The sequence below is a fragment of the Xylaria bambusicola genome (assembly GCF_022495145.1).
Source record: "Xylaria bambusicola strain CBS 139988 unplaced genomic scaffold F5B22scaffold_17, whole genome shotgun sequence".
Lineage (NCBI taxonomy): Eukaryota > Fungi > Ascomycota > Sordariomycetes > Xylariales > Xylariaceae > Xylaria > Xylaria bambusicola.
In genome coordinates, this window is record NW_025953570.1 from 42,536 (window position 1) to 60,791 (window position 18,256).

At 48.4% G+C, this 18,256-nt stretch overlaps 5 protein-coding genes across 5 annotated transcripts; 3 read left to right on the forward strand and 2 right to left on the reverse strand.

The window, feature by feature from the left end:
- Nucleotides 1-3,660: 3,660 nt before the first annotated feature.
- F5B22DRAFT_635872 (uncharacterized protein) lies at nt 3,661-7,708 on the reverse strand (the record flags this gene model as incomplete). Its single annotated transcript, XM_047977207.1, has 9 exons — nt 3,661-4,648; nt 4,722-4,798; nt 5,707-5,901; nt 5,947-6,337; nt 6,401-6,609; nt 6,674-6,838; nt 6,890-6,942; nt 7,191-7,439; nt 7,501-7,708. 9 exons carry the CDS (start codon nt 7,706-7,708, stop codon nt 3,661-3,663), a joined length of 2,535 nt encoding a protein of 844 aa, XP_047831336.1.
- A 523-nt stretch (nt 7,709-8,231) lies between these two features.
- Nucleotides 8,232-9,514, forward strand: F5B22DRAFT_114591 (uncharacterized protein). The gene is made up of 3 exons (XM_047968811.1): nt 8,232-8,255; nt 8,336-9,114; nt 9,168-9,514. Exons 2-3 carry the CDS (start codon nt 8,345-8,347, stop codon nt 9,346-9,348), a joined length of 951 nt encoding a protein of 316 aa, XP_047831337.1. The 5' UTR covers nt 8,232-8,255; nt 8,336-8,344; the 3' UTR covers nt 9,349-9,514.
- On the reverse strand, nt 9,426-10,991 carry F5B22DRAFT_114595 (putative ornithine carbamoyl transferase). The gene is made up of 3 exons (XM_047968812.1): nt 10,567-10,991; nt 9,830-10,517; nt 9,426-9,776 (listed from the first exon to the last, which is right to left on the reverse strand). Exons 1-3 carry the CDS (start codon nt 10,897-10,899, stop codon nt 9,733-9,735), a joined length of 1,065 nt encoding a protein of 354 aa, XP_047831338.1. The 5' UTR covers nt 10,900-10,991; the 3' UTR covers nt 9,426-9,732.
- Nucleotides 10,992-11,805: 814 nt separating this feature from the next.
- F5B22DRAFT_635875 (uncharacterized protein) lies at nt 11,806-14,615 on the forward strand (the record flags this gene model as incomplete). The annotated part of the gene is made up of 3 exons (XM_047977208.1): nt 11,806-12,583; nt 12,705-13,655; nt 13,792-14,615. The coding sequence occupies 3 exons, from the start codon at nt 11,806-11,808 to the stop codon at nt 14,613-14,615; spliced, it is 2,553 nt and encodes an 850-aa protein (XP_047831339.1).
- Nucleotides 14,616-16,592: 1,977 nt separating this feature from the next.
- Nucleotides 16,593-17,150, forward strand: F5B22DRAFT_645869 (uncharacterized protein; the record flags this gene model as incomplete). The annotated part of the gene is made up of 1 exon (XM_047978652.1): nt 16,593-17,150. The coding sequence occupies one exon, from the start codon at nt 16,593-16,595 to the stop codon at nt 17,148-17,150; it is 558 nt and encodes a 185-aa protein (XP_047831340.1).
- Between the last annotated feature and the right edge of the window lie 1,106 nt (nt 17,151-18,256).

Here is an 18,256-nt window from a genome sequence, read left to right on the forward strand (position 1 = left end):
TACGAAGATGCGGCTCGTTCACGCCTTGCTTTCATAGACAAATGTCACCAAAGCGGTAAATTCTTATCACTTATCAGTAAGCTGTAACAATAACCAACGCATGTCGCAAGCGTCAGTACTATATTATAAACATGATTGTACTCAAAGACGTTGACCATGCTACCTACCTGCTTTCGGGCCCCGCGTGGCTCGACGAGCCGGCCCCTCTCGGAGACGGAAGGGTTGCAGAATCCAACTACCTACTACAGGCCATCAAATTCTCACCAAAATCACCTCTGACTACTACAAATAACACTTCCCCATACTGCACACTCCCAACTTCCTGACTCATATACAGTATATGTGCACTTAGCTTGCCCTCATTAACTACATAGGTATATGGATTAAGCTACACAGTTGGGGTTGTAGATCCTGCCTAAATATACACCAATTGGGAGGCAGCGACCCCCTCTATCTATATAGATCGCCTAGATTTACAATTAGGTAACACACTACGACGTCATTTCATCAACGCAAATTGAGATGCAAACGGACATCTCAGAATAATGGTTAATACTCGTTGTCCATGTATTTAGTACCAAGGTCAGTCCAGGTGAAGGTTTAGGTTTCTAGTTTGCAAACAGACAAGTCACCAAGAACCCCCGCTGGGCCGCGTCTTCACAATCCTACCTTGCAGAATGACGATTTTGTACGATCAAGCGTATTCTGCGCAAAGGCATACACATTCCTTAGTAGGGTCAATACCACCCCTGGGGACATACAAAGACGATATATCCTCATGATCACCCCAAGCTAATTTCCGTTCTTCTGCTCTGCGCTGATGAATTGAGATCTGATGGGTCAGATGAGTTTCACCATGCATAGATGCTTGACATTCTTCGGCCAGCTATTGCTACATTTTGAGGCCAGAGGCCCCATATTACACTACTTCAATACTCCCAATTTGGAGCCTCGTTCCTGGATTCCGAACGAGACGCGTTCTACTTCAGCTCTCTCTCATCTAGACAGGGAAGCCCGGCCAAAACAAGAACCCAAGCTATGCAACGGAGCAATATTGCGGAATCAACGGCAACGGGAATATGAACGGCCCTTCATGCGTAAGAGCGCGTTCTCACCAATGACGATATAGGTAGCTCTGGGGACATGAAATTGCCCGGGCCCTATCATGAATCGTGCTATCCGTCCCGTTGGGCCGTTAGTAAAGCACACTGGGTCTAGACTCGAAACCATTACTTCCCTACCGCGTCTGAGTACCATACGGACACACCCAAATCACAAACAAAGCGCGTCCAATGGAAAGGAGAAAATTGCCCATTTCAAAAGTAGATGCATCACGGACTACATTTAGAGTGCTACGCTATGTATCCGCTCTATGTAAGTACCCAACTTGCACGCCCCCATGCCAAGCTAGTTCTTTTCCCGCCTTACCAAATAGCACCAGCCTTACTATAGCTAGTCGATGACGGCCCCTTGCGTCAAGCAGACCACGAGATCTATTTACTATGTATCGGATATTTTCAACCGTAAACATGCCATCTACGTCCGGAAAAATTCTTGCTAACCCTCCCATACCCTGCCCTTCCTTTGTTCCTCTGGGGTGAAACAGTGATATTTGCTATGCCCGTAGACCCGCCATCATAAGATAGGTACACTCTTCGAATCCTTCAAAAAATAGATCCAAGCCCCCTGTCCATCTGGGAATTCTCAGCCTCGTATTCAGACAAGCTAAAAATTTCTCACTGCTTTCTATCACAATGTGTAGGACGACTCTCGTATGCTAAGCTCGCATCAGGAAAGGGCTTATTTATTCAGGGGTAGCAGTAGCATATCCCATCCAAGCCTTAGATGCGTCTCATCGTTTGAGCAGGGTTAGGTACCTTGCAGCAAAGACGGAAAGTAATTGTCCAACTTTGGCTACTATAAAAGGGCAAAACGGACAAATTGCTGTCTCGTCTGTGTATCCTGCAGAGCTGACTTGCATTTAATGTACATTTGCCTAGAATACAACCCCAGGGTTACCTTAGGTAATTCATATATTATATTACACTACATTACAACGGCTGCACCGTCTGCCAAGCCCCAACGGTCCACCCGTAAAACGAAGAATCGTGTCACGTCAATACACTCCCCATTCTCCATATACCTACCTACCTGTCACGTCAAACGGTGCTCCCCGACCTCGGACGCCGGTATACGGAAGGCTATCTGCGCAAACCGCGTCCGTCCCGTTGCAAGCTGGACTCGATATCCGTCAAAGTGATCAATGCATAATTGGGAATAAGTAGCAGACTCGGTGGCTTACTTATTTCCTTCTGAACGGATATAGATGACGTAGGGTATATCTAGTATGTTATTGTATCACGCAGAAGGTAGGTAGGTATATTGAAACAGTAATTAATGCACCTGCTATTGCATCAACGTCAGTGCGGAAGAGAAAAAAAAAACATCTGAGATCTGTTTAAACCTAGACCTGTTTCATTCATTCATTCGACAACTCACCAACCACTCGATTACCCACGCAGTTGCTTCATTTCTGACCTACATGGGTGCGCGCAGTGGTGTATGCCTATATACAGTTTGAATTGTAACAATTTTCACCTTCGCCGCAGGGAACCGATTTTTTTTTTAAAAAAAAAAAAAAAAAGTCTTCTTTCTCCTCCTCCTTACATATGAAGCCCCGTTCCGTTACGGACCTTGTCCCTGCGGTATTCATCCGGGCCGGCGATGACCGGACCCTCTCAATATTTTTTTTCTCCCCCTTCCCAACAAAGCCCCCCCCCTTACGTCTAACTGCCGGGATCGAGATGCGGTTGTTTACTTGAGACTCTTTCCTGCATAAGCCAGGTACGTGTTATGATTTATTTCCCCTAGGGCTGATGCGCTTTGAACGTGCGGATGACCCGAGCAGCAGCGTTGCGCATGTGTACCCGGGATCCTAGGCGACATCACTTTATGGAGAGTTCTTGCCACAATTTGCATGGCTTCTTATTCTTTCCTTATTAGGATATATCATGTTCTCAGTTGTTGATCTCAAATGTGGGGTGAGAGTCGGTCACCTCCGACAGCGGGTGTCGGGATCGAAGTTGAGTATGTCCATGACTGAGATTTTGTTGATGCCTTACCCAGTAATTCTTCGGGTATTAATGGCATGTGATAATCAACCCCACCCACGCACAGAGGCAATGCGGATCTTGGAGAAGTCAGCCACTATTCTCATGATGCGAGTCGCTCCTAAGGTTTATGTATCGCATTATATAAGTCTATATATCGTGAATGTTTGCAAGAGCGTCAATTGCTGGAACAGACCAGGCTACTCATAATAGGAAGTATGACTCGTCAGATGGGTGCCATTTTGACCTCAAATCAGACGATCCACGTTTGCGAGATCGCCATTTACCTGAAATAGATTACGTCGAAGAGTCTAACGCAATATGTCTTTCTAAATGCTTCATCAGGATGCGCTGAAGCATTCCTTGGGCTAAGGTAATTAGAACAACTGTCGAACGTAACGAGAAGATTGAAAATGTATAGGATCGTCTTACTAAGGAACAGTTTGATGTACGAGGATATCAAGGCTGGAGCATTAGTTCGGATAAATTTTACTTACCTCGCCATTTACGGCCGAGTCTTGTTTGTGGTTGGTACTAGCGCCCAGAGATTCTATCGAGCAGCGACGCGTGTTCCAAGCTTGCCCGTAGACAGGAAGCCCTTGCTACCCATTTCATTTCGCCAGCCTATATCTAGAACACCGAAGATGATTCTCTTATCACGATCCTCCGTGACTGCATCCCGTTGTTCTTCCTCGACAACGAAACAGCACTGTTCGACCTCGCCAGGGTGCAGCACAGGCTTACCCCCGCCGCTGACCTCCCAGTTACAGTCCTGATACCGAAGTCCCGGCTCAAGTTGTAGCCGTACGCTCTGTAGCTGCATGAGATCCTCACTGCAATTCTCAAGCTGGGCCTCCATGACCCAACGTCGGCCAAGGCGCTCAGAGCCACTAGAAACCAGCGGAGGCGGGAGTGGCCCGACTTTCGTCCGCACTATCAATGACCCCTTGCAGATAAATTGATATAGCTTGCGGAATGTACGAACGCGTCCACTTGTCTCAGTTGCCTCGTAGTAGCTGACCGTGACTACCAACACATGATTTCCTTCCTCATGAAGATCGTAGTTAACAATCTTTTGTAGTGATTGGCCGGATTCCAGATCTGTACCACTGCCTTGTCTCTCGTTGTCGCCTTCTTTGTCCGTAGCTGACGAGTCCGTTGGCTGCAAGACTATTCTCTGTGGTGTAGTCACGCTGGGCGTTTTCATCTCTGCCTCGATGCGCACGTCGCGGATAAACTTCTTCTTGACCTGCTGTAGGGGGTTGCTGCCTGATGTTGTAGGTATGCCTGGCTCTATTTCGGTTGGATTCGGCGGTATGTCATGGTTGGCGCATAATGTACAACTAAAAGTCTCGCCAACGTATGCAGTTCCAAATGAAGGAGGTAGGTTCAGAATCGGCGTTAGGAGAAATGGCTCGGGGTTCGTGCTGCTGTTCGCGGCATAGGCGAGAGAGGCCGAGATGGGAGGGGCATCGCCGGACGGGCTAGACAGCGGCGTAGAGAGAGTTTGCTGTACGACAAGCGATGGCCGTGACAACCTGTTGGCAAAATGAATCAGAATTGATCTGCCTACTGCCTAGGTGCGGAGGATAGAGAAACCGGTTCGATTACCGTAAGACCTTAAGCGAGACGGAATGTGGCTCTTTGGGATCAACGGAAGGGTATCGCTGGTGACTCATGGCGCAAGGCTGGCGAGAATCTAAGCACTATTAAAAGATTCAACGTTGCCGTCTCGGATCGAAACACTTATGAACTATTGCATGGCCGCGAGACAATATGTGGTGCGATGTAGTAGTAATGAGCAGGAAGCAGAGGACATGTTTAGTCCCGGTGCTTCGGAGTTGCCACCACGCCTTGTCCGGCTCACTAGCCACCAAGCCAACTCCCATTCTTTCCTAACATTTAAATTGGGTTGAACGTAGTTTCAAATCAACGATTGCTCATTTCAATGTTACAATTGCACACAACTTCTATTCAACATTCATTCAGTATTTTCCTATTGTAAGTTTTGTTAAAAACACACCAGACCTTACTCCAGTTAAATAGATTGCCAAGGGACCTTTTATTTTGCCCATGGAGGAGAGGGAGCTCTCCACAAGCTTTTACTGCAATGTTACTTGCCTAACTCGAGTAGGTGGGTAGGGACCTAGTGATTAGACATGCAAATAAATAACTTTCCGAAATGCTCCAAGTCCTTTCTAACACATACCTATCATCTCTACAGAATGTTGTCTTTCTTAACATTTCTGTACTTACAGACTAACTATCTAGGCTTTTGCGTGTAGCAGTTGCACAGGCCGCCTAGGGGGACCTTTTGTAAGCATCGCACCTATAACTAAGTAACAGCAAAGGGCCCCAAGCATCAATATAAGGATACTCTTCTCAACTATGAATAAAATTTCCCAGCCATTGAGCATCATCCGGTCTTACATCTCTCGCGAGAAATTCCGCACAGAGCGGATCTCTGTCTAGCGAACAGAATTTGGTGCCTCGGGATCAACGACCGAAGCAGAACTAACCTAGAGACCGGGTGGAGGTGGAACCTAGCATCACAATTAGCGAAGTACATCAACCCAGGAGTGTAGTAAAAACATACAGCACCGTAAGAAGGAGGGCCTGGTGGAGGAGGTGGTGGCGGCGGAGCTGCTCCTCCTGGCGGAGGTGGTGGAGGAGCCTCTGTGGGAGGTGGAGGCGGAGGTGAAGCTGCTGCTCCAGGAGGTGCGGGTGATCCTTGCTGAGCTGCCTGAGCAGCTGCGTAGTATTGCGAATACCATTGCATGTAGCTAAATCGCTGGATATTAGCAAGGAAAAGACTTTAGGGACTAGGTAATAAGACATACTTTGCATAACCACCATATGCGGCATAGGGGTCCTGGCCACCACCATAGTATTGAGCAGCATACTGGGCAGCATAGTCGTTATTTGCCCCAGGGGAATTGCTCGCACCGCCAGACGTGGGCGAAGCCACGTTCCCAGCAGGAGCAGACGAGTTGCTGTAACCCCCGTGCCCACCATATGAACCAGAACGATTTCCGGATTTGTCATATCTATCACCGCCATATCGGTCACCATGGCGATCACCGTAGCCACCGCCACCTCCACCACCGTGGCCACCATAATGTTGTCTCGGAGGACGTGTCTTGAATTCTTCATACTGATCCTTGACGTTGCTGACAAGATCTTCGCATAGCTCCTTGGCCTTATCTACCATCTTAGGATCGGGGCCCCTATTTTGACATTAGATCCCCAAACACAGTAGAGTCTAATAGGAAACGAGAAACTCCACTTACGCTACATGAAGATACATGTCGTCGTCGCTCTCGCGATTTGTTGATGCCTCAAGATAGCCTGATCCACGCCCTTTAATCTGGACACGGCAACCTGTCTCTTGCTGGATATGCTTCACGTACGTACCTCCATGACCAACAATCTGCGCACGTAGGTTAAAGCCTTGAACAGGTTCGAGGCTGATAGGTATCTTGGCTTCGGGCCATTTACGCTGGACTCGGATCAGCATCTGGGTATGCTAAGGGATCAGACGATGCTTTGATAATGCAACTTACACGTCCAAATTCGTCCCGTTCGACCTGTTCTTGATCACGACGACGGAAACGCCGTTCATCAACGAGATTTGGCAATTCTTGCTTCATCATTTCTTCAATCTTCTTAACTGCTGCATCCAGGCCAGCTTTCGACGTGCTTGTAACGTGAAGGTATAGAGGCGGCGCCTGGTAACAAGTTAACTCTCTTCCTCGAAATAGTTATAGTCAAATGCTTACAGCTGAAGTGGCCATGCTTTTGTCGGGATAATAATTGCCGCGAGTTGTGACATCTTTCAAAGTCAACCATGGTGCTATCAATAAATCAACAGAAAATCTAGGAGGTTTCTCGTACCAGCTCCGGTTTCTTCCTTAATCTAGATCACGGTGGAGGTCAGCAGATGCCACAGAGGGGTGTCGTGTGCGAGCTAGTATGCTTCGATGTAAGCGACACTGTCCGAACACGACTAGGACTAAAACTGGAGGAAGGAAGGGCCCGGTCAACGGGCAAGCTTTCTGAAATGGATCAGTAGAAATTGACCAAGGGCATTATTTACCATCTTTTGCGTAGATCCTTTTGTCAGTAGGTATCGGTTCCTCAAATCGTTGACTTCGATATCCTTGATGTAGTCTCCATCGGAAACATAGACTTCACGGTTGAGACTCCCCGATTTCCCAGCATTTGCATCGTCCGCACCGGTCGAGTCAGAAGATTTGATGGGAGGAACGTCGACATGCTGAATACCCTTCCTTGCCTGCAGTTGTGCGTTGATCTTCGCGGCCGCCGCAGCTGTGTGTTTCTCGATTAGCCTTTTAAGTTTGAGGGTAAAGGACAGACGGATTGGACGAACCGGCAGCTGCAGCAGCATCTACAGGACTCTTCTTGGTCTCTGGCGTTGCGCTGTCAGTGCCTCTGTTGAGAGGACTGCGATCGCGCGCACCGTCTGATTTACGAGCGGCCGGGGAACGAGACCTTCGGTCAAACCTCGAACGACGAGGCTCAGGCTCCGTCTGGTCAAAACGCGATCGCTTCGCGGCCCGTCGTTCCGTGTCGCCCATACCTACGGTGACAATGCTAGGCTGGTCGGGTATAGGGCGTTGATGTCTGTATTAATACTATAGAGGAATCAGGTCTCTGAAGAAAGCTGGGGTGCATTTAGCTTGGGCTAATAGCAATAAAATGCTGGTCAATGTTGGAGACAATGCTGCGAAGATGAAGATGGCAGCCAGTGCGATTGATGTTCCCTTAGAAAAATGTATTCTTGGCATGAATGGGGCTTCCACAAATTAAGCTTAGCGGAAATTCCAAGCCCGACCTCAGGTGTGGAGCACCCCTCATTTTATACATTGTACGCGACTGAAAGATAACATGCAATAAAGCGTGCCTAATGGTCTACCTAGGTAAAACACCTGTGGACCTCGACCTCGAGCAGTTAAACATTTACGTCTAACCTATCCCGGTTAGCGAGCTTTCTAGCTACATGTAGGTACTTACTACAGTATGTACATCCTTGCTGACATTCAAATAGGCCTCCGATATTCGCAGCGGCCCCAGCCGAGCTTCATAGTGGGAGCTTGTTAGCCGCCAACTTTTTCTCCTTCTATCGTGAGTCAAGCCAACATTGAACATCACCAAACGGACCACAGTTCTCGAGAACCGCCAAATTCTGATCAGGGACCTTTTAGTCCCAATTGATGATCAGGAAGATGGCGTCTCGCGCCCTCATCCAGGCCAATTGCTTTCGAGCTGCAACGGCCGCTCTGCGCGCTGGTCCGCAAACCGCTCGATGGAGTTCTAGCACCAGCTCGACCTCGGCCATTGCCTACAAAGCCCTTCGCCGTCGTCAAGCTCCGCTTCCTACAAGTGATACGCCGTCGGCGTGGTCAGCACAGGCAGCCGTATCTAACATCCTCTACGAGATGCCCACCCCCTCCATGACCCCGCCAAAGCGGCATGTGCTCAACTGCCTCGTTCAAAACGAGCCCGGTGTGCTGTCTCGAGTCTCTGGTATTTTGGCCGCCCGTGGCTTTAACATCGACTCGTTGGTGGTCTGTAACACAGAGGTGGAGGACCTCTCTCGTATGACCATCGTTCTGACCGGCCAAGATGGCGTAGTCGAACAAGCCCGTCGTCAATTGGAGGATTTGGTCCCTGTGTGGGCCGTCTTGGATTACACAAACGCACCCCTCGTCCAGCGTGAGCTACTGCTTGCGAAGATCAACATTCTAGGCCCAGAGTACTTCGAAGAGCTCCTGGCTCACCACCGCGAGATGACGGCCGAAGTTGATGCCGAAACCAGCGAGAAGACCTTAGGGGAGATTTCACAGGACTTTCACCCCAGCAAAATGGTTGCCAGTCAAGCCCTACGACACAAGCACGAGCACTTGAAGTCGATTACATATTTCGCGCACCAATTTGGTGGCAAGGTTCTGGACATTAGTACCACCAGCTGTATTGTTGAAGTGTAAGTGTTGGCTAGTTTTCGTATTGTGTCTCCGAAAGCTAACGTAATGCCAGTTCCGCGAAACCCGTTCGAATTGATTCGTTTATGAAGCTGGTAGCGCCATTTGGTATCCTCGAATCTACACGTACTGGTCTCATGGCCTTGCCCCGCTCACCTTTGTTTGGACCGGATGAGGAGGCTGTCCAAAAGGAGGCAGATGAGGTTGTTGATGCTAGCCAGCTGCCTCCTGGTTAATGGATATTTGGCCAGGAATAATGGGTATGATGGCGTTTTTTCAAAGGCTTGATTAACTTCTTTCATTTACATATCACCGAAGAATTAGAGATCATGTGGTGCAAACTTGAGAAAAAAAAGACCTATGTATGTCAATCTTGGGTAGAGGTTGGAATTCACGAGCTCTCATTTCAACATTTTGATATCTGGCCGTAGCCATAGACTCCCCTATTGCGCTCCTTGCTGAATTCGACTAGTCCCGCCGCACCTTTTGTTTTGGTATCTGTAATCAACCGAAATACATACTCCAAGCCCAATAGCACAGTAATTAAGGGGCACATTCGTAGTTCTTTTAGACTTGATTACGACTGCATTGATGCTCCAAATTTTTTAAGTTTCTTTTTTTCAAACCAAATTGCCTTTGTTGGCGACAAATCCTTCCAGAGCCGCTATGTACATATTAGTAACAGAAATTAGAGCAAAATGAGGGACCAATACGTACCGATAGCTGCCCACAAGCGATTTTCTCCTTCCTGGAATACCAGTGATCGTGGACCATACATAACCTCGTCGCTTACTTCCTCAGGGTGACGAGGGAGGCAGTGCATGAACTTCCAATCGGCCTTAGCCCCGCCCCTTTTGGCTAGCTCATCCGTGACTCGAAACCCAGCAAAAGCCTTTAATCGGTTTTGCGTCTCTTCCTCCTGGCCCATAGACACCCAAGTGTCGGTCACAATGACGTTTGCATCCTTGACGGCCTCCTCAGGAACGAAATATTCACTAATCGTGCCTGGAGACTGGGCTGTCTTGGCTTGCTCCTTGATAAAGGCCATCATATTTTCAGGGATGCGGTAGTCCGGGGGGGTTGCCACAGATATATCTACACCGAGCTTAATGCACCCGATTGCTAAGTCGAAGAGAACGTTGTTGGCATCTCCAACCCAAGCTACTTTCAAGCGGTCAGGTACGACGCCGGAGGAATTCACACCCTGCTGAGAGAAAACTTCGTGAATGGTTAAAAAGTCGGCAATAGTCTGGAGAGGGTGGAAGTCGTTTGAAAGTGCGTTGATAACAGGGACACTGGAGTGTTCCGCTAAGCCCGCAACATCGCTGTGAGGACCAACGCGGGCTACCATGCAAGATGTCATTGACGAGATGATCTTGGATGTGTCATAGAGAGATTCGTTCACCTAAGCGGTTAGCCTTGGGTGATAGATATTAATTATTTTATTAACTTACGCCCAACTGAATGTCATCCTTCCCTAGAAACATGGGGTGACCTCCCATCAAGGCCACGGCTGCCTCAGTCGACACACGAGTACGAGTGCTTCGCTTGCTAAACATCATAGCGACAGTCTGACCAAGCAATTTGTTTTTGATTGCCTCGGGAATTTGACCGCCTTTGACGGCTTTTTTATGAGAGGCGGCATTGAGAACCAATTGGGAGAACTCAGATGGGCTTAGGTCGCCAATGGTCATAAGATGTCGAGGTTTGTAGACTTCGGTGGAATAGCTCCTTGCTGAAGTATGCTTAGCTGCATTTCGAGTGAGTCGGTGAATTGAAGAACGCATATTGAAGCGATTGTTTGTCAGAAAACCCGTGTCGATGGCGATAGATTATTAGCTGCAGAGCTCGGGTGAATGAGGGTCTAATGAGTGTTGTGGATGCTAAGCAAGTTAATCGGCGGATGGTGTAAACTGCATGAATAGATTTGAACAATATCAATTGGCTTTATACTGTATGAGAAGAATCCGATATGACTCTCATGACAGATATCTCTGGTAACTACAGAGTAAGTGACTCATGGGTTTCAAGCAAATATGTATTATTTCATCAGTCAGTGATAATTCACGATACACCAACATACTACTGCAGGTGGTGCTGCGAACATCGGCGAAGCAACTTATCGCCAACCGCCCACAGCTGCATATCGTCGGGCTTATTTGTGTGTACCTGGGGCTCCGCCTGGGCCTCGTCCCCGGGTCACGCTAGCTCAAATGCGGCAAGGTCTCGAGCTTGGCTATGACTCGAGCAGCCTGGCGAGGCCTGGTTGAGGTTTAAGTACCGATATGGTATCTCGTCGCGATATCAATTACTAGAAGATACTTATCAGTACTTCCTACTCTTGAAACTGGATGACGACGTGCATCTCTAATGATAGGTACACTTAGGTACAGTAAGTGGCCATTCCATGGAGCTGTTGCTAAGATCCCCCTTCCATTGATCAACACATTCTGATTCCCATCAAAGCCCAGATCCTATATCTAACTCAACCTCTTCCATACTATCATCGACATCTCATCATCAATTCGAACGTCTCTTTTAACTCTGAACTCTTAACACTACCTTGGTGCTGTCCCAAGGTTGGCGTGAGCTGTGCTACGTACGAACAGCAGCCCATAAGATTCTCCGTCCCAAATCATGGTCGCGCGACTATAACTTACTGGTCCTGCTGTTTGCATTACCTAGCATCCACCATGTCACACGACGAAGCCTCTCCTTTGCTGTCCTCGGCAAAGAAAGGCAAAAACACTGACCTCGGCCCCCAAGAGTCGGCTGAGTCGACGCCTTTACTCTCCAGCAGCTCTGCGACAGTGGGGTACGATGGCGACAGCGCCGAGCGAGAGGATGATAATGCCTCGATACGATCCCGCCAGAGCCACCCGTCCTCAACCCATAGTACCAAGAAGAAGCTACGAAGATGGCCTTCGTTCGTGGCTATGGGAATATTAGGTTGTTTTGTTATCGCAATCATTGTGCTTGCCTTCATCGTACCCGATGCGGTGCAAGAATACGCCCAGCAAGCTGCTGTTATCGAGCCCACGAGCTTGTCGATCGACTCTATTACCACCGACGGAGTTCGCGCCCGTATACAGGCGAATTTTCAGCTTGATGGCTCAAGGGTTAAAAACGACAATGTGCGCAGGATTGGCAAAGCTTCTACTTGGGTTGCTAATCAGCTTGGGAGCGACGCGGCCAAGATCGATGTCTATGTGCCTGATTATGACAATATCCTGCTTGGTTCTGCTACTATACCACCGCTAGTCGTCAGTCTCAGAGATGGAATTATGACGCAATTTGATTTCATTGCAGATATACACCCTGGGAATGTCGAGGGGTTGCGTACGATTGCAAATGATTGGCTGGATGGAAAACTCGACAACCTGCGTCTAAACGGCAAGACTGATCTAAGCCTTAAGTCAGGCTTTATTCCTCTCGGAACACACACAGTCTCCGAAACTCTGATTTTTGAAGGTCAATCACTCTATCGTTCCTTTTCCGCCCTTTATTTTGGAGAGAAGGTGTTCTTCTAGCCCTGAAACGAAGCATTTCGTGGCTATGTGTTTGTAATAAACATAGACTAATGTTCGAATAGCAAATAAAATTCCTGTCATCCCAAAATACAACATAACACGTTTCAACGTTGAAGATGGTCCCATAGAGGGTTCCATTCTTGTTGATATGTCTCTTTCAACATTCAATGAGTACCCGATTGAGCTTGACATTCCGGAGCTCGCATTTGAAATCATGGTTCCTGGGTGTGCAGACACGGACCCCTTTATTATTGTAGCGGAGGCTTCTACCGGAAAGCTCCATATAGAGCCAGTGTCAGAGGTATTTGCGAGTGTTTACGGGGTGATCCACGAGCTCCCAGATTCTTTAACACGCGTCTGTCCGGATTCCTCCTCGTCACCTTTGGATATGTTCTTGAAACAGTACATGCACGGAGAGCCCGCCACGTTATTCGTTCGTGGCAGTAGTCGCCCGGACGGTGACACTCCCAAATGGATTGCCGACATCTTAGCCAGCGTAACCGTCCCAGTTCCCTTCCCCGGAAGGACACTAGACGGCATGATCAGGGATTTCTCTTTAACTGATGTCCACTTTACTTTGCCTGACCCTTTCGCTGATCCAGATGATCCTGACGCGAGCCCCAAGGTTTCAGGAAATATCTTGGTTACTGCCAGCATTCCATCTGACATGAACCTTGCCATCAATGTCACCAATGTACGGGCTACTGCTGATGTTATATATAAATCCAAGAAAATGGGCGAGCTCAATCTGCGGAAGTGGCAACATGCTAACTCGACAAGGGTTGATGGCAAAGGGAAAGACGGGCCAAGTCTGAAGATCGAATCTCGCATAATCGAAGCCCCTCTCAACATAACTGATGCCGACGTTTTCTCCGATGTTGTGCAAGCGCTCCTATTTGGAAACAAGCCTATTTCGCTTGATATTCAAGCTCTTGTTGATGTTAAAGTGGACACCTCACTAGGAGAACTCATTTTAAAGGAGGTCCCTGCCGAGGGAAAAGTGCCAGTAAAACGTTCGTCCTCGCTGCTTTGATCCAGTTAGTCTCCTCTTGATGGGTCGTTTCCGAGATATTCAACCTCGGCAGGCCACTCTTTTTTGTCTGCCCCTCTAAACCCCGTTTACGTGTAGGCGTGCTGACTGGCCAACAGCCCTTCCCAAAGGAGCGATTGACGACGTCAACCCCAAGATCAGCTCATTGAAAGTGGTCGACAGTTCTGCAGATTCCCTTACTCTGCAAGCTTTGGTTAACGTGACCAATCCTTCTGTATATACAGCTTACATTCCATTTATCAATGTCCATCTAGTTGCCAACGGTACAGTATTAGGAGATGGCACAATTAGGAACGCCCATATTCAATCGGGTATGAACACCAATATAGTCGTCACTGCCACTTGGAGCCCAGCGAAAGACGGCCCACATAGCCGGGGAGTTGGGCGAGACCTAGTCTCTCAGTATCTCTCAGGGTTCAACACGAGCATCACTGTGAAACCACACCTGAATACCATACCAGGCCAACCCATTCTCTGCAAAGCACTTTCACATTTCAATGCGACATTTGCCGTTCCTCGGCTGAGGCTCCCCGGCGACTCACCCGGCGAAAGCTCTCATTTTATCAGAGATGCGACTTTCCACTTCTTATCGTCAACCGCTACGTTTACACTCGTATCTCCTTTAAAATATGATACAATATATCTAGACTTTGTTAACGCTACTGCCTTATACAACCATACTGAACCAATAGGCCGTATTCTTTACGACCTCCCATTCGCAGCTCCTCCTGGAATTTCACAGACTCCTCGGCTACCCGTTGTGTGGTCACTAGACTCAGTCGGGTACGATGCCGTCCGTAAGGCAGTCGGTGGTAAATTGCAACTAGATGCCCGCGCTACTGTTGATGCTCGGCTAGGCAATTGGAAGGAGTCATTTTGGTATCACGGGAAAGGCATTGGTGCCAGTGTACATCTGACATAAGTCATTCATCAACCAACATCTCTTAAAGGGCGGTGATATACATAAGAGCAAGGCGTTCGGGAGTTTCTCGGTTTCAATACATAAGGCTTTGGGCGTTCATACAGGGTATTGTACAGGAATTCGTCATCTTGGTAGATTGCCGGCATTGAGTAGCAGGCTGACATTACCGTATGCAAAGAATGCAGGAGGCCGCTCGGAAGAAGCTCTCGTCAGTTGCTGACAGGTCATGAGACTACATTGGCCTGCCCTGATTCTGAGCTGACACAGCATAGCCTTAATCATTACTTTTACCCAAGTGCATAGTTCTAGCTGAAGGCTATCACAATGCACAACTAGATTGATTCGGACGGCTCCGATCCAAAGGGTGTGCTCGAAAGCCACAGGTCTCGTAAGTGATTGGTGAAGATGTTGCTGATGACGTAATAACGCGAGATTGTCGATGGAGGCGTTTGTCGAGGCGTTCATGCTTCTGAGCTGGCTATCGTAGTTTGTACACTAGCATACTCCAGCCAAAAATAGACGCTTAAGCATCTAACTAGCAAACAAGGGCCTCTTTGCAGAGTTCTCCCCCGCAAATCCATTTACATTATAATACTGCTAGCTCGCTGCGTGCGCCATGAGCTGAGGGTAGGATTCTGGTGCTCGGCGAGCATGTAACGTTTCTGCCTTTGGTTGGGTCACGCTAAGATGGCTCGAGTCCTTCGTGGGGCAAAGATGATATAGGTAGACTGTAGTCTAGAGTGAGCGACGGCTTATTCCATGCTCAGCCTTACGAGAGTCTATTCTAGGACTCCAAGTTTGTCCTGTTGGTTACGGAGGTATGTTAATACGGGTCTTGGCGGCTGAGCACGTGTCCGCGCTTGTCTTACTACCCGGATTCAAAGGTGCGCCGGGTACGTGAGAGCTGGAAACCCGGAGCGGCGGGAGCCTTAGCTGTTTGCTTCACTTTGTCCTAAGCTTCTATTATAAGCCACTCTTATTCTTACGTGTATGGTACGCTTGATAAGGCATGAATTATAGGTGTTCGCACCATCGACATTTTGAGTGGTCAATACGGAGTAACTGTTCACCGTATTGTTCTGAGTGCTTACCAAATACGCAGAAAACACGCATACCGGCTTCATGGAGCGGTTTCGGTCTAACTCATACCATGTACGTCACCAATGAATCCCTTAATACACATGATACACCAGCAACCTTCGGGACAGTCCTAGAGTCTATGTAAAAAGCGGTCATTACTCAGCCAATGTCTTGCACATCTATATTGTCGGCGGCCGGCTGGACCTGCTGTGTTCTGTGCTCACCGAGATTTGGATCGTGTAAAGGTATCACTGCAGCTGAGTAGATTAAAGGCTAGCACGCACGTACTACGTACTCGATGACCAAGAATGGCGGTAGGCGGCTTGGGCGGCTTCGCGATATACGAGGTATTGGCGAAGGCGTGATAGAGAGAGAAGATTTCTGGGTCAGCTCATCGTCGCTTGACAACACGTTGTTACCTAATATCGAAGTAGTTCGACTATAGCGAGATCGAAAGACAGCTGGCCGTGGTGGCACAGCTCTACTATGTAGCTGTTGGCGCTATGCCGGTGAACATTCGGGGTAAGCACTCACCACCAAAACTTAGCCAATAGCAGAAATCTATTATTCACGGGCAATGTTTGCAGCTCAGGTCGGCAGTGCATCTCACAAGCTAACAACGTGATGACCAAGTCACGGCGAAATTAGATTTGATCTGTCTTACGTCTTAGGAGGTCACCAAAATGGAGGCAAAATGATGAGAGTCAGCATGAGTTCGAATGTGTATATAAAGGGGTGCCTCCTGGAGGTCTGGAGGTGATTCTTTTCCAGCATCACCACGGATAACAACAGAACAACAGCTTCACCCAACTCGAACACCACAGACAAACCAATTCCTATCTTCCAGATCATTATCACTCGATCACTTCTTTAACCTCTTCCACCTCCTTAGTCAAAATGAAGTTCACCACTGCTGCTCTCGCCCTTCTCCCCGCAACTCTCACCGTTGCTGCCCCGGCCGCTACCTCTGGCTACGCTGTCCCCAGTGTCCTTAAGATCCATGATATCAAGACCAACTTGAACAAGCCTAGCACTTTCACTAGCACAGTCCGCAATGGCAACCAAGAGACATCTACTCTTTACGACATCCCCATTCCCGCCGCGGCTGCTGGGCGCACCTGCGGGCTCGTGTTCACCGCAACGGCCGCGGATGATCTCCAGGGCACTCGTTCTATCGATTTCTTCAAGAATCTTTTCACGGATCTGAACTCGTTGACCTCGGGCAACCGCCGCGACCAGGGTATCTCTCGCAACAAGTTCAACCCTGCCACCGGCAACTACGACTTCGTGCGCAGCGACGTAACTCCCACCGTCGAAGCCTTCCCCTGCCCTGCCGGCAAGGTCCTCCACTGGGAGGCCGCCGCCGTCGGCGACTTCGACATCAACAACGTCCCACAGGACTTTGCTTACGATGGCGTCCACGTGCCTCACGGACTCAGCGTTCGCTGGTGGTAAATCTAGGACTTTCTCTCGTCCATCCAGCATCACGTCAGAGATTCTTCTTCTGGTATATATTTGCATCAGCTTTAGATTAATGGTTCGACATTGGGGATCTAGGAAATTGTTTTGGGAACTGGTGTAGCGGGACACTCCTTGAACTCAGCATCACTTCATCTATTCATTCCTTCTAGGCAGGACACGGTATGGCATAGAACATATAGGCTCAAAAATAAAAACTCTCCTTAATTTTCTCGAATCGTTTATTTGCCCTCCGTTTCTGTGAAGCTCTTTATGTCCCAACATGTTAACTGCAAGTAGTTCTGCGGCCTGGCTAGATTTAGTCCAATTTCTCTGAGAGCAGGTGATATTGCATTAAACCTAGCGGCTTTCTCACCTAAAGAATTAATGAGTCACATAGGGCATTAAGAAGGGGGGGGTATGTAAGAAATTGGCGGCTTATGGGAGCATAACGGAAAAGCGCATATGATGATATTATGAGATTACGTAGGGCTCGGGAAAACGGTAAATAGGTACTACAACGGTAGGTACTTGGACCGAAGAGCTACTATGCGCATTACCTACGCATCAGTCACGTATAGCACTGACTATTCCACGGGATACTATTATTGATGAGTTCGTTCCATTGTGGAACATATGATAAATCGGTACTGCATGTGTTAAGGAGGGTGCTAATCATAACTGCTTTTTAGTGCGGCTCCATGCTGAGCTGAGACTGGTGACTAGTTCTCAACATGTATTTTCGCCCTAAGCACGTATGTGTAAGGAGGCTCGGCGTCATGCTCACTGAGAATAGAACATCATTCGCCGAAGTTCTCCAAGATACGGCTACACAAGAACGTGTCGTCGCCCGGTCTTATTTCTACCAGATATGTTTACCGAAACAAGTAACACCAGTTCTTATTGGTTCCCGCCATTCTTGACGATCCAAGGCTGGGACTGGAGTGGAGAGGGGAATTTCTCAGGCTGCCTATTGGTTTACGGCCTCTTGGAAGCTTTCGGAAATGGAATTCAAATGCTGTGATACGTCCGGTCGATTACCAGCCACCCGGAAGTCGTCGAGGCTGAGTATGTGTCACTGTAAGACCAGGGCTAATCAAGGC